Here is a 13036-nt window from a genome sequence, read left to right as displayed (position 1 = left end):
CTTTTATTTTTCTGAGCGCTATCAACCAAGAAGAAATAAGGAAATCCACAATCACACAGATGTACATATGAACAACTGAAATGCCAGTAAAGTAGCATTTAATGACCATTCTCATAAGGATAAATTCAAAAGTTGTAACTAAGCACAAATGCTTGATGGACTCCAAAGGGTGATCAATTTTCTGGTTTGAGGCAGTACAAATAATAAATAGTACCAATGACAGTCTGTCTCTTGTTGCCCAACATAACAACAATACATCCTTATGTCCTTTGAAGTGTAGTGTTGAGAAGAATTGTCAATGCACTATGTTAAAAAATAATCTAGCAATGCATTAAAAAAGTCTTAATTTCAAACATTTTCATTTCAAGGCAGGTCTCCCTTCAACCTTGTAATCCCAAAGATAATTCCTTTATTACTCCTGTTCCTGTGCCCAAAATGTATGGTACAGTCGAGTCTTAATGCACCAAAACAGATAAAACTGTAAGTCCCCGTTTGAAGCCTACCACTGTTTCTTAACCCGCTTCTGTTAATAGGTGAATTTCCTGTGACACTTTATGAATTCCTACCACATTCTCACTATTCAGTACAAATGTAGGGCCAGATTCTGATCTCCCTTACATGGTTGTAAATCTGGAGTAACTCAGTGGAAAAAAACAAAAAACAGATTTGCTCCATTCTAAATGTGATCCAAATTTAGCCCCTAGTAATTTCACCTTCCTTCTTTGGTCACTGTTCTCAAAGCCTCCCGTTCTTTTGTCTAAAGTGTGTGCAAATATTTTGAATCCCTCCATATGATGTCGCTAGCTTTTACTTTATGTTCTTTGGGTGCGTGTCTTTGGCAAAATCTGGTGACAATGGTGATCTGGTGACAATTCCTAAATTGTAGATGGCTCTTCAGCAGTGCTGTGTGTTAGTCTTTTTGCTTTATCCATCTGAGCAGTCTGATTAACAGAACCTCTTCTCTGAATTCTCTCTTATACATTCAGCCCTAAAAAGACAACATTCCTTCCATTGATGTCTCAGTATATCTGTTTTATTAACTGGTTCTGTTAGTTTATGGTGGTGGTTTTTGGTTGATATTATATTTTATTGGACTTGATCTCTTTTTTAAAGTAAGTACCCACTGGAGTTGAAATTTGAAGATGGTTCAGAAAGGAGCCACAAAAATGATTTGAGGTCTGGAAGTGAGAAACTTAAGCTCAATCTACTTAATTTATCAAAGAGAAGGTTAAGACATGACTTCATCAATGTCTATAAGTGACTACATGTTGTGAAGGTTTCTGGCAGTGTGTTAGTGGGGAAGGCTTTAATGTAGCAGACAAAGGCATGACAACACCCAATGGCAGAAAACTAAAGCTAGTAGAAAAATCTCAAAGTGGAAATGAGGTGCAAAATTTTAATGGTGAGGGTAAATTAACCATTGGAATACAGTTGGTCAAAAATGTAATTTCTGTCCTTTGTGAATTTCTGAGATGTAGACATTTCTTTTTGTCCCAAATTAGGTCAAAAAGTAAAATTCTCAGAATTTTTCACAACATGAAATATTCTGCAATATTTCATTCAGTCAAAACACTTCATTCAGAAAAGTCAAAACACTTTGTTTCAACTGTTTTGACATTATAGAAACAAAATGTTGTGATAATTTTTCACTGAAAATGTGGATGCAATCAATGTGTTGTTGCTAAACTTTTTGATTTTGTCAAATCATTTTTTGTCAGAAAAATTTGACAAAACCAAAGAATTTTGCAAGAAATTTATTGATCAGCTCTCTGTTAGAGCAACTTACCTAGGGATGTGATGAATTCTCTGTCACTTGGCAACTTTTAATCAAGATTGGATGTCTTTCTAAAAGTTATGCTGTTGTCTAGTTCATCCAGAAGTTAGTGGCCTTGACTCAAAAATTAGCGGGTGAACTTCTATAGACTGTTTTATGTGTGAAGTCAGACTGGAAAGATTATCACAGAGGGCTGCTCTGGCCTTAAAATCTTTGAGTCAGTGGACAACTCCTTGGGTATCTTACAGGCCACTGAGCTCAGGGGGCCACTCGGGCCAGGTCCCAACCACTTTTTGTCTGAGTAGCACAGGGTTTTCATAGATTCATAGATTCTAGGACTGGAAGGGACCTCGAGAGGTCATCGAGTCCAGTCCTCTGCCTGCATGGCAGGACCAAATACTGTCTAGACCATCCCTGATAGACATTTATCTAACCTACTCTTAAATATCTCCAGAGATGGAGATTCCACAACCTCCCTAGGCAATTTATTCCAGTGTTTAACCACCCTGACAGTTAGGAACTTTTTCCTAATGTCCAACCTAGACCTCCCTTGCTGCAGATTAAGCCCATTGCTTCTTGTTCTATCGTTAGAGGCTAAGGTGAACAAGTTTTCTCCCTCCTCCTTATGACACCCTTTTAGATACCTGAAAACTGCTATCATGTCCCCGCTCAGTATTCTCTTTTCCAAACTAAACAAATCCAATTCTTTCAGCCTTCCTTCTTAAGTCATGTTCTCAAGACCTTTAATCAAGACCTTGTTGCTCTTCTCTGGAGCCTCTCCAATTTCTCTACATCTTTCTTGAAATGCGGTGCCCAGAACTGGACACAATACTCCAGCTGAGGCCTAACCAGAGCAGAGTAGAGCGGAAGAATGACTTCTCGTGTCTTGCTCACAACACACCTGTTAATACATCCCAGAATCATGTTTGCTTTTTTTGCAACAGCATCACACTGTTGACTCATATTTAGCTTGTGGTCCACTATAACCCCTAGATCCCTTTCTGCCATACTCCTTCCTAGACAGTTTCTTCCCATTCTGTATGTATGAAACTGATGTTTTCTTCCTAACTGGAGCACTTTGCATTTGTCTTTGTTAAACTTCATCCTGTTTAACTCAGACCATTTCTCCAATTTGTCCAGATCATTTTGAATTATGACCCTGTCCTCCAAAGCAGTTGCAATCCCTCCCAGTTTGGTATCATCCGCAAACTTAATAAGCGTACTTTCTATGCCAATATCTAAGTCGTTAATGAAGATATTGAACAGAGCCGGTCCCAAAACAGACCCTTGCAGAACCCCACTTGTTATGCCTTTCCAGCATGATTGGGAACCATTAACAACAACTCTCTGAGTATGGTTATCCAGCCAGTTATGCACCCACCTTATAGTAGCCCCATCTAAATTGTATTTGCCTAGTTTATCAATAAGAATATCATGCGAGACCGTATCAAATGCCTTACTAAAGTCTAGGTATACCAAATCCACAGCTTCTCCCTTATCCACAAGACTCGTTATCCTATCAAATAAAGCTATCAGATTGGTTTGACACGATTTGTTCTTTACAAATCCATGCTGGCTATTCCCTATCACCTTACCTCCTTCCAAGTGTTTGCAGATGATTTCCTTAATTACTTGCTCCATTATCTTCCCTGGCACAGAAGTTAAACTAACTGGTCTGTAGTTTCCTGGGTTGTTTTTATTTCCCTTTTTATAGATGGGCACTATATTTGCCCTTTTCCAGTCTTCTGGAATCTCTCCCGTCTCCCATGATTTTCCAAAGATAATAGCTAGAGGCTCAGATACCTCCTCTATTAGCTCCTTGAGTATTCTAGGATGCATTTCATCAGGCCCTGGTGACTTGCAGGCATCTAACTTTTCTAAGTGATTTTTAACTTGTTCTTTTTTTATTTTATCTGCTAAACCTACCCCCTTCCCATTAGCATTCACTAGGTTAGGCATTCCTTCAGACTTCTCGGTGAAGACTGAAACAAAGAAGTCATTAAGCATCTCTGCCATTTCCAAGTTTCCTGTTACTGTTTCTCCCTCTTCACTGAGCAGTGGGCCTACCCTGTCTTTGGTCTTCCTCTTGCTTCTAATGTATTGACAAAAAGTCTTCTTGTTTCCCTTTATGCCTGTAGCTAGTTTGAGCTCATTTTGTGCCTTTGCCTTTCTAATCTTGCCCCTGCATTCCTGTGTTGTTTGCCTATATTCATTCTTTGTAATCTGTCCTAGTTTCCATTTTTTATATGACTCCTTTTTATTTTTTAGATCATGCAAGATCTCGTGGTTAAGCCAAGGTGGTCTTTTGCCACATTTTCTATCTTTCCTACCCAGCGGAATAGCTTGCTTTTGGGCCCTTAATAGTGTCCCTTTGAAAAACTGCCAACTCTCCTCAGTTGTTTTTCCCCTCAGTCTTGATTCCCATGGGACCTTACCTATCAGCTCTCTGAGCTTACCAAAATCGGCCTTCCTGAAATGCATTGTCTCTATTTTGCTGTTCTCCCTTCTACCCTTCCTTAGAATTGCAAACTCTATGATTTCATGATCACTTTCACCCAAGCTGCCTTCTACTTTCAAATTCTCAACGAGTTCCTCCCTATTTGTTAAAATCAAGTATGCTCTAATAAATTTGTTAGTCTCTAAGGTGCCACAAGTACTCCTGTTCTTTTTGCGGATACAGACTAACAAGGCTGCTACTCTGAAACCTTCCCCCCTAGTAGCTTTTTCAACATTCTGAAATAAAAAGTTGTCTGCAATGCAGTCCAAGAATTTGTTGGATAGTCTGTGCCCCGCTGTGTTATTTTCCCAACATATATTTGGATAGTTGAAGTCCCCCATCACCACCAAATCTTGGGCTTTGGATGATTTTGTTAGTTGTTTAAAAAAAGGCTCATCCACCTCTTCCACCTGGTTAGGTGGCCTGTAGTAGACTCCTAGCATGATATCACCCTTGTTTTTTACCCCTTTTAGCCTAACCCAGAGACTCTCAACACTTCTGTCTCCTATGTCCATCTCCACCTCAGTCCAAGTGTGTACATTTTTAATATATAAGGCAACACCTCCTCCCTTTTCCCCCTGTCTATCCTTCCTGAGCAAGCTGTACCCATCCACACCAACATTCCAATCATGTGTATTATCCCACCAAGTTTCAGTGATGCCAACAATGTCATAGTTGTATTTATTTATTAGCACTTCCAGTTCTTCCTGCTTATTACCCATACTTCTCGCATTTGTATATAGGCATCTAAGATACTGGTTTGATCTTGCCTCCCAGTTTTGTCCTGACCCGCCTTTCTCTCTGCCAATATAGCCCACACTCCCTCTTGTTTCCAACCCATCTCCCAGGTCTCCATGTTCCCCACTTACCTGTGGGCTTTGCTCACCTGTCCCCATCGAACCTAGTTTAAAGCCCTCCTCACTAGGTTAGCCAGTCTGTGTCCAAATAGGGTCTTTCCCCTCCTCGAAAGGTGAACGCCATCTCTGCCTAGCAGTCCTTCCTCAAATAGCATCCCGTGGTCGAGGAAGCCAAAGCCCTCCTGGCAACACCATCTTCGCAGCCAGGCATTCACCTCCATGATGCATCTGTCTCTGCCCGGGCCCCTACCTTTGACAGGGTTGCAACATAACTCACTCAAAATTGGCATGACCACCCCTCCGTCATGACAGAAGGGCGGCCAGGCCAAACCTGAGTGGTGCTCTGACCAAATTTGAAAGAAATGGGAGTAGGAGCTTATGGACCAAGGGAATCAGGCTGCTGGGGGCAGGAGGAGATAGCCCTGAGAGAGGAAGAGGAGGGTCAGCAGTGGGGAGGCAAATCTATGCCCCCTCCTTAAATGGTGCTCTGCAGTCTCTGGGGTCTCTGACACATGTCTTATGACTGGGACCAGGTAAGAAAGACAAGATTCTCACTAGCACTACTGTATGTGACACTTTTATTATTTAAGGCAGAGTCAGTTTACTATCTATATACATGTGTGTGGTTCAAGTGTTGAATTCTAACATGAAACCCAGATACCATAGGAGGTGCTTAAGAAATCCTTGTATTGAATAATCAACTAGTACCAGCCTGTACTGGTTTACATTTTAAAGGGTGAAACCCTGTAAAGTGCTGAGCAACTGAGCTAAATCGAGAAAAGCATGCACACGCACAAAAACTCACACCCACATAAATTGTGTGTGAGTTTGTATGTTTACATATTTATATATATGGATTTCAACCCTATTAAGACATTGACCCTAGTCACTGGAATAATTTGTAAGTAATTCCATGAATGTGCTGAAATTTGTTATTTTTGAAGGGGAAGAGCAGTTTTACATTTTAATCTTGAAAGCTAATGTGATACCAGAATTCTTAAAAGAGAGTCCTTAAAAAGGAATTGTAATAATGGTTCAGAGTTAGGTGTGATGATACATGTGATTCTTTGATTTCCTTTCTATCATACTGCTTTGTTCGTTAATTTGATTTTATTAAAATGAAGTCTTCAAAAAACAACGTACCAAGTCTTTGCAAAGCATGGTGCAGTAGGTTGAAAAAAGTGTCTTGGGTTGTTGTTTTTTGGAGCAAAACCATACAAATGGTTTACGTTTTAAAAAATGACAATTTTTGTGTGATGTGTTTTGATTTTTTAGTGTTTTGTTTTGTTTTATTTTTAAATCTCTTGTTCTTTGGAGTTTCAGCCTGGACCAAACACAAAAGTACAAACACAGTGACAGAAACCCATTTCTGATCCCCAAAAAAGATACCAGAAATCTCACGGTATTGCTATTCCCTTGAGATTTCCAGTCCAATTGACTGTAGCTCTCACAAGGAAGTCAATTCCTGCAAAAATGTTTGTTAAGCATTTCCCCCCCAAGTTTTCCAGATAAATATCTGAACTTTTGATTGCATAGCAAACCCTACAATGTACTCTGCATCTTCTGGGGCTCATTCATCAGCAGTTCTGACTACAGGTTAGACAGAGATTGCACATTCATCTTTGGCAAAGGAGAGCTTTTATAATTGCTTATACCAGGCTACACAAATGTACTCCATCTTCTGAATTTTCTTGTCTTTTCTTGCTTGGGGAAAAGTGTTTGCTGCTTTCAAGAAATGCCAGGTCTCATGATTTGAAATAGGGCCCGACAGTTTAGCATTTGTTGAGCAGAGTTAATATCGGTTGATTAATTAGTGCACCCCGCTAATTAAATAGTAGAGAAACCTGTTCTAAATTAGATCCATAAACAAACAAAGCATCTCCAGGCCATTCACATCCCCAGAGACTGACTGTGGTCTGAGGGTGACAGTTTATTTTTGATTAAGTGACCAGCATTTTGACTGCAGGTTATTCTGGTGACAGCTTTTTTACATTTCAGGATATTAACTGTTACGAGGTGTATGGAGTCCTGCTGTGTGTGTGTGTGTGTATATATATATACACACACAGAGAAATGATGTCTTGTGTGTGCATATTTATAATGCCTAATCCAAAGACCACTAAAGTCAATGGAAATATTCTCCTTCATCTCCCCGGGTTTTGGCTCAAACCCAAGATCTAGAGCTAGTTTGCTGTAAAGTTATTTGTACTGTGCAGAAGATAACCCATTTCAAATGTAGTTCTGCCAACTTATTTTGTATTAAAATAAGATAAAATATATCTTAAAATGTGTCTGGATTTGGAGAGGGTAGCATACTAGTTTTGTTCAATTTTATTCTCACTCAGCACCCCAAGAATTACACAAATAAAACAAGTAATTATTATTACTTATTTTAAATGTTTATTAATTTCTTCTTCTGACTCATTTTAAGCAAAGGAGGGGAAGAGAGGAAGGGAGTTGCATTCCAGAAACACAAAAAAAGTAAATATAAAATGAGTTTATTTAGGAAGATAATAAGTATTTTCTTTAAGGGAAAGTTGTTTAAAACGTATCGTTCTGTATCTTTATTATAATGCCCTATTTTCTGTGATCGCTCTAGGTCTAGTTCTGCTCCCAATAAAATCAGTAAAATTCTGTTTGCTGTTTCAAGAGCAGGATCCAGCCCCTACACAAATGAAAGTTGAGCCTCACTTGTTCAAATCTTATTTCCCTACTATTTCCCTGCATCTACTCACCCACAAATTGAATGCTTTAGTCCAGCTTTGATCCTTGATTGAAAACCACATGGACACAAGGGAGGGATAGCTCAGTGGTTTGAGCACTGGCCTGCTAAACCAGGGTTGTGAGTTAAATCCTTGAGGGGGCCATTTAGGGATTTGGAGATTTAGTTGGGGATTGGTCCTGCTTTGAGCAGGGGGTTGGACTAGATGACCTCCTGAGGTCCCTTCTAACCCTGATATTCTATGATTCTATGAATTCCCAGTGCAGGATCAGGACATCTGCTTGTACTTAAGGAGGGTTCATGGAAATGTGCTGAGCATTAAACATGTTTGCCATTTTGGGGGTCGAAATATCATGACTTGAATCCATATTATGGAGTTGGCAAATTTTAACATTTTCATATCAATATCTGAGTTCATACTTGCTTATGCTAGTGTATCATCACTAGATGTGAAATTCGTTAAAAGAATTCACTCCCTTCATTTGCAGGGTGCAGCCCAGAAAGTATATTTAGGGGCTGAATTATCAATACAAATGAATAATGCAACTGATGAGACCACTCCGGCTATAGTGATTTGAAAGTTATATGGTAAACAAATGCAAAGGAAGCAAGAGTGGGGACAAGCCAACAGGTCTGCACTGTTTTGTTTTGTTTTTATTTATTTATTAAGATGTCCTCTCTACAGATGTATTTCTTTGATCAATATTTAATATTGATTCTTTGAAATGTGACCTACAAGTGATTTTGATAAATGGACTTGGAAGATGTCTAACTTCATTCTGTTTTTACGTATTTCTTTATCATTTTCCCAAAAGTTGTTTTGCAACTTTCTTTAATACTTCCACTGTGAAACACAAAAGATACCTCATTTCTTCAAGCAGCATCAGAGTTTGGTCCTTTCTCCCATAATTCCCTGGCATACACAAGGTATCTCAAAAGGCCTTTCAAAATCACCCAGAATGAACTGCTGCTGGGATTGGGCAGGAATCTTTGGGATACAGACCAGAAAGCACTATTGTTAAATCAATTCAGTGTGGTGTTAGTGTAGAGAAAGGGTAGAATTGCAGGACCACTGCAATAACACATGCCGAAGGTGGATATGCTGAATTGTGTATACAAAAATCAATGTACAATAATCAAGTTGACTACAATCAATGGAACACTAGTGAACATGTGCTTTAGGGAATCTGTTCTTCTTTTTTATTAGTTCTCTAACTACTCATACCAAATGATGTACTTAAGCCCAAGTGACATGAGTTACTTAAGTACATGGAGTAGTCCTATTCAAGTCAAGATGGTGACTTTTTTACTTCAGTACCTAGCTGAATCTGGACCTTGAAGTGGGAACTCAGAAACCTAGTAAGATTAAATTACATTAGGACCAAATCTTGCTTTCCTTACTCTTGTTTAAAGCATGTAAGATTTTGCCTTTATCTTGTATATTTAAATAGTGATGTGATAATGTGACAAATGAAAATGAACTTTCAATAAAGATGTGGGGCCTGAGTCTGATCTCACTTTCTCTGATTTCACTTTAGTTACTCTTGATTTGCCACTGAGATCAGAATCAAACCCAGAGTCCCTGACAATCATGGCTAATAGGAATATTAATTTATTGTACAAGCAGAGTTGTATTAATGTTTCTTATTAAAAAGAGAGCTGCTGAATTTGGGCATGTCGCTAAGTTTCCAAAGTGATTCAAAATGCACATATTTTCAGTGATGTTTTTCAAGTATTTGCCACAATTGAAGCTATATTTACACTGCACTCTACTGGTGGTGGCATGTAGGGTATTTATAGCTACACACCACAGTAAAAAGCAAGCTGCGTCCATGCTGTGGTGTGTAGCTACATGTGCCGTGGACGGCTTTGGCAGGGGGAAAGTGATGGGGAAAGGCTTCAGGAACGGGGAGACAGCAGGGCACTACTAAAAATAGCAGTGTAGATGGGGGAAGCACTACTTGGGTGTGTAGACAGATGTATAGGATACATACCCTCAGGGTTCAGGTGTGTCTTTACTCGCCTAAGCAATACCTCACCCCCTACATTGCTATTTATACCCATGCTAGGGGTGTGTGCAGTGTACATACGCTGCCTGCTGCCGTGAGGTTTGTGCAGCGTAGATGTACCTTGAAAGTCAGTTTTCATCAGCACAACTGTATCCAACTTAGAAACAAAATGGAAATTTTGGTGAAATTTCACAAAAATGACAGCAGAATTGATGCAATTCCATCAAAAATTGAATTAATGTAGGATCTAGGACGTCTCATTTTTAACAGAGGAATATTTCCTAGAACCCAGTATAGTATCACCAGCGTCGTGCCATATATGACCAAAAATAGGACCAACTTTAGAAACTTGGGTGCTTGAATAAGTGATCTGATTTTCAGAGGTACTGAGCACCTGCAACTCCCACTGATGTCAATGGGAGTGCAGATCATAAAAACACCTGGGTACGGGGTGCAGGATTGGACTCAGAATGTGTTTATTGAAGTTAATTTCTTTGCACATTCAGAACACTACCAAATTCTAATTCATACCAAAATATCCACGTTTAAAAATATTGATGCTTGAGGAAGGTGGGAATCCGCTTGCCAGATTAGGAATGTAATTATACAACTGCACATTTTATTATAAGTAAATAATAATACTTAGCTCTCAAAGCACTTTACAAAGGAGGTAAGTAACATTATCCTCATTTTATACCTGGGGAAACTGAGGAAGATAGGGAAGTAACTTGCCCAAAGTCACCAAGCAGGCCAGTGGCAGAGGAGGGTATAGAAAGCAGCTCTGCTGAATTCCAGTCAAGTTCTCTATCCACTACACCACCCCGCTTGTGACTACTCCTTGCTTCAGGAAGATACTTTTTCAGCAGATGTTTCCATTGCTTTCATTGACCTCTCATGTCTGGCTGTCTCATGCAAAATGAAAAAGCTAATTCTTTTTTTATTATTATTTTAGGTATTCATCCACTGGTTTAAAAACTCCTCAGAATACTTCAATAAATATGCAACTGCCTTCACGAGAGACCACCCCCTATTTTAATAATGTGGATCAGAAGGACTTGGTTGGATATTCCGCATCAAGGGCCAACTCAGTTCCCATCATCCCGTCGGTGGGCTTGGATGAAGCCTGCATGCAAATGCAAAATGTTTCTGAAGTAACAGGCATCAAATGGTGCAAAAACTCATATTCAGCTGAACTTGTCAATGCCAATGCCCCAGTCAGCAATTGTCTTATAGCAGAACAACAGGAAGTGAAAATATTGCTAGAAATTGTCCAGGAACAGATTCGAATTCTGACTGATGCAAGGAGGTCAGAGGACTATGAGCTGGCAAGCACAGAATCAGAGAACAGTGCAAGTGAAAACACAGCGTTTCTGCCCATGAGTCCCATGGCAAAATCGGAACGAGAGGCAAAATTTATCTTAAAAAGCGAAACACACAGAGACTCGGCATTGACCAAGTGACTTTGAGGAGAGTGGGGGTGGGGAGAAAAGGATCTGTGCACTCAAAGCTTTGCTAAACAGGAAAGGAAGGAAATTAAATACAAATTATTTATATGCATTAATTTAAAAGCATCTACTTAGAAGAAACCAAATAGTCGATCGCCCTCATATCATAGTGTTTTTTAACAAAATATTTTTTTAAGGGAAAGAAAAGTTCCAGGAGGGATAAAGCATACATCTAAAGCTTTTTTGGTTTGGGTTTTTTTGGAGGGGGGGTGTTATTGTTTTTTCTTTTGCAGAGTTACACATTCAGTTGCAGTTACAGTATGTTTTAGAACTGTCCTGTTTGGCTGTTAGAAGGCTTGGGATATGCATATTTTTCAAAAAGGCCAAATTCATTCTTAGACTCTTTGGTTTCAAAGTAGAGCTGTGTTGAACTGTCCACCAGGGATTCATTCTCTGGTGAGCAAGTTCTTCTTGAGTAGCCTCAAATAATACAGGCCCATAATTAGCCCTCCATTCTACCAGTAGCTTGGTCCCAGATTCATAATTTTAAAACAAACCAACCTACACACAAAGTCAATCTTTCCTATCTAAATTCTGAAGTATGGTTCCAAGCCACCTAAAATCTGAAGCAACTGTAAAGCCCTGATTCAGCCAGATGCTTAAGCGTGTGGCTTCCTTTAAGTACATGAGTAGTCTTAGGCCTGGTCTACACTAACACCCCAATTCGATCTAAGGTACGCAACTTCAGCTACATGAATAACGTAGCTGAAGTCGACATACCTTAGTTCGAACTTACCGCGGTTCAGACGCGGTCCACACGCGGCAGGCAGGCTCCCCGTTGACTCCGCGGTACTCCTCTCGCCGAGCTGGAGTACCGCAGTCGACGGCGAGCACTTCCAGGATCGATTTATCGGGTCCAGACCAGACGCGATAAATCGAACCCGGAAGTTCGATTTCCAGCCGTCGAACTAACGGGTAAGTATAGACCAGCCCTTAGTGAAGTCAGTGGGACAACCCATGACCTTTAAGTTAGCATGTGCTTAAGTATCTTGTTAAATCGGGGCATCAGAGCAGGAGATGCAATGATCGGGTGTTGCTCAGAACTACTGCGCAACCCCATCTCGTTGTGAACTGTGCTTTTTAAGTTTGGATTTTCAGTGAGAAAGGAAAAGAAGAAGAAAAACGTAGTGTGTGTGTGTGGTATGAATTTTCTACCTTTGGGAACCTAAACCACATTATTTTGTCACAAAAATCACAGTATTTTGAAAATGTTATACTTTGAAGACATTTTTGAGCACTCCAAAAGAGCACTTTTAAAATATATTTTTAGTATGGTTTGTTCAGAGGTCAGTTGGGGAGATACAATATGATCAATATTCAGCATATATTTGTTCATGCTGTCCTAATTTGTTTCTACATTCAGTTTTTCCTGTCATTTTAATTAAGCATGACTTCTGCTTGTGAACTTTTAAGGCCCCTTTCCTGCAGCTGGTTTGGTACGCGTGGGTCCAGGAATTTATAAAATCCTGTCTTGACTTTAATGAGGCTGTGCAAGGGCACATGGGCTCCACCAAATAGATCCATTTGGAGAATCAAGGTTTTAGAGAAGGAAGATCATTTCCTGATTGCAGCATCCCAAGCACTTGCTTTCTTACATTTTCTTTTCTGTTTTCTCCTGTATCCACAGCACATGATATGCCACTAATACAGTGGCCTAAATTCAGTAATGACA

At 39.7% G+C, this 13036-nt stretch overlaps 1 protein-coding gene across 3 annotated transcripts in view; it reads left to right on the top strand.

The window, feature by feature from the left end:
- NRG3 (neuregulin 3) overlaps positions 1–11319 on the top strand; it is an 873897-nt gene extending 862578 nt beyond the window's left edge. For all 3 annotated transcript variants that reach the window (XM_024209543.2, XM_029912006.1, XM_024209535.2), the window contains one exon: positions 10812–11319. In XM_024209543.2, coding sequence (XP_024065311.2) covers positions 10812–11319 — 508 coding nt within the window. The remainder of the gene's footprint in view (positions 1–10811) is intronic.
- The last annotated feature ends 1717 nt before the right edge of the window (positions 11320–13036 follow it).

The sequence above is a fragment of the Terrapene carolina genome, unplaced genomic scaffold (assembly GCF_002925995.2).
Source record: "Terrapene carolina triunguis isolate 2854851 unplaced genomic scaffold, T_m_triunguis-2.0 Scaffold146, whole genome shotgun sequence".
Taxonomy (NCBI): domain Eukaryota; kingdom Metazoa; phylum Chordata; order Testudines; family Emydidae; genus Terrapene; species Terrapene triunguis.
Note: the sequence above shows the minus strand (reverse complement) of the source record. Positions and strands in the feature narration are given on the sequence as shown.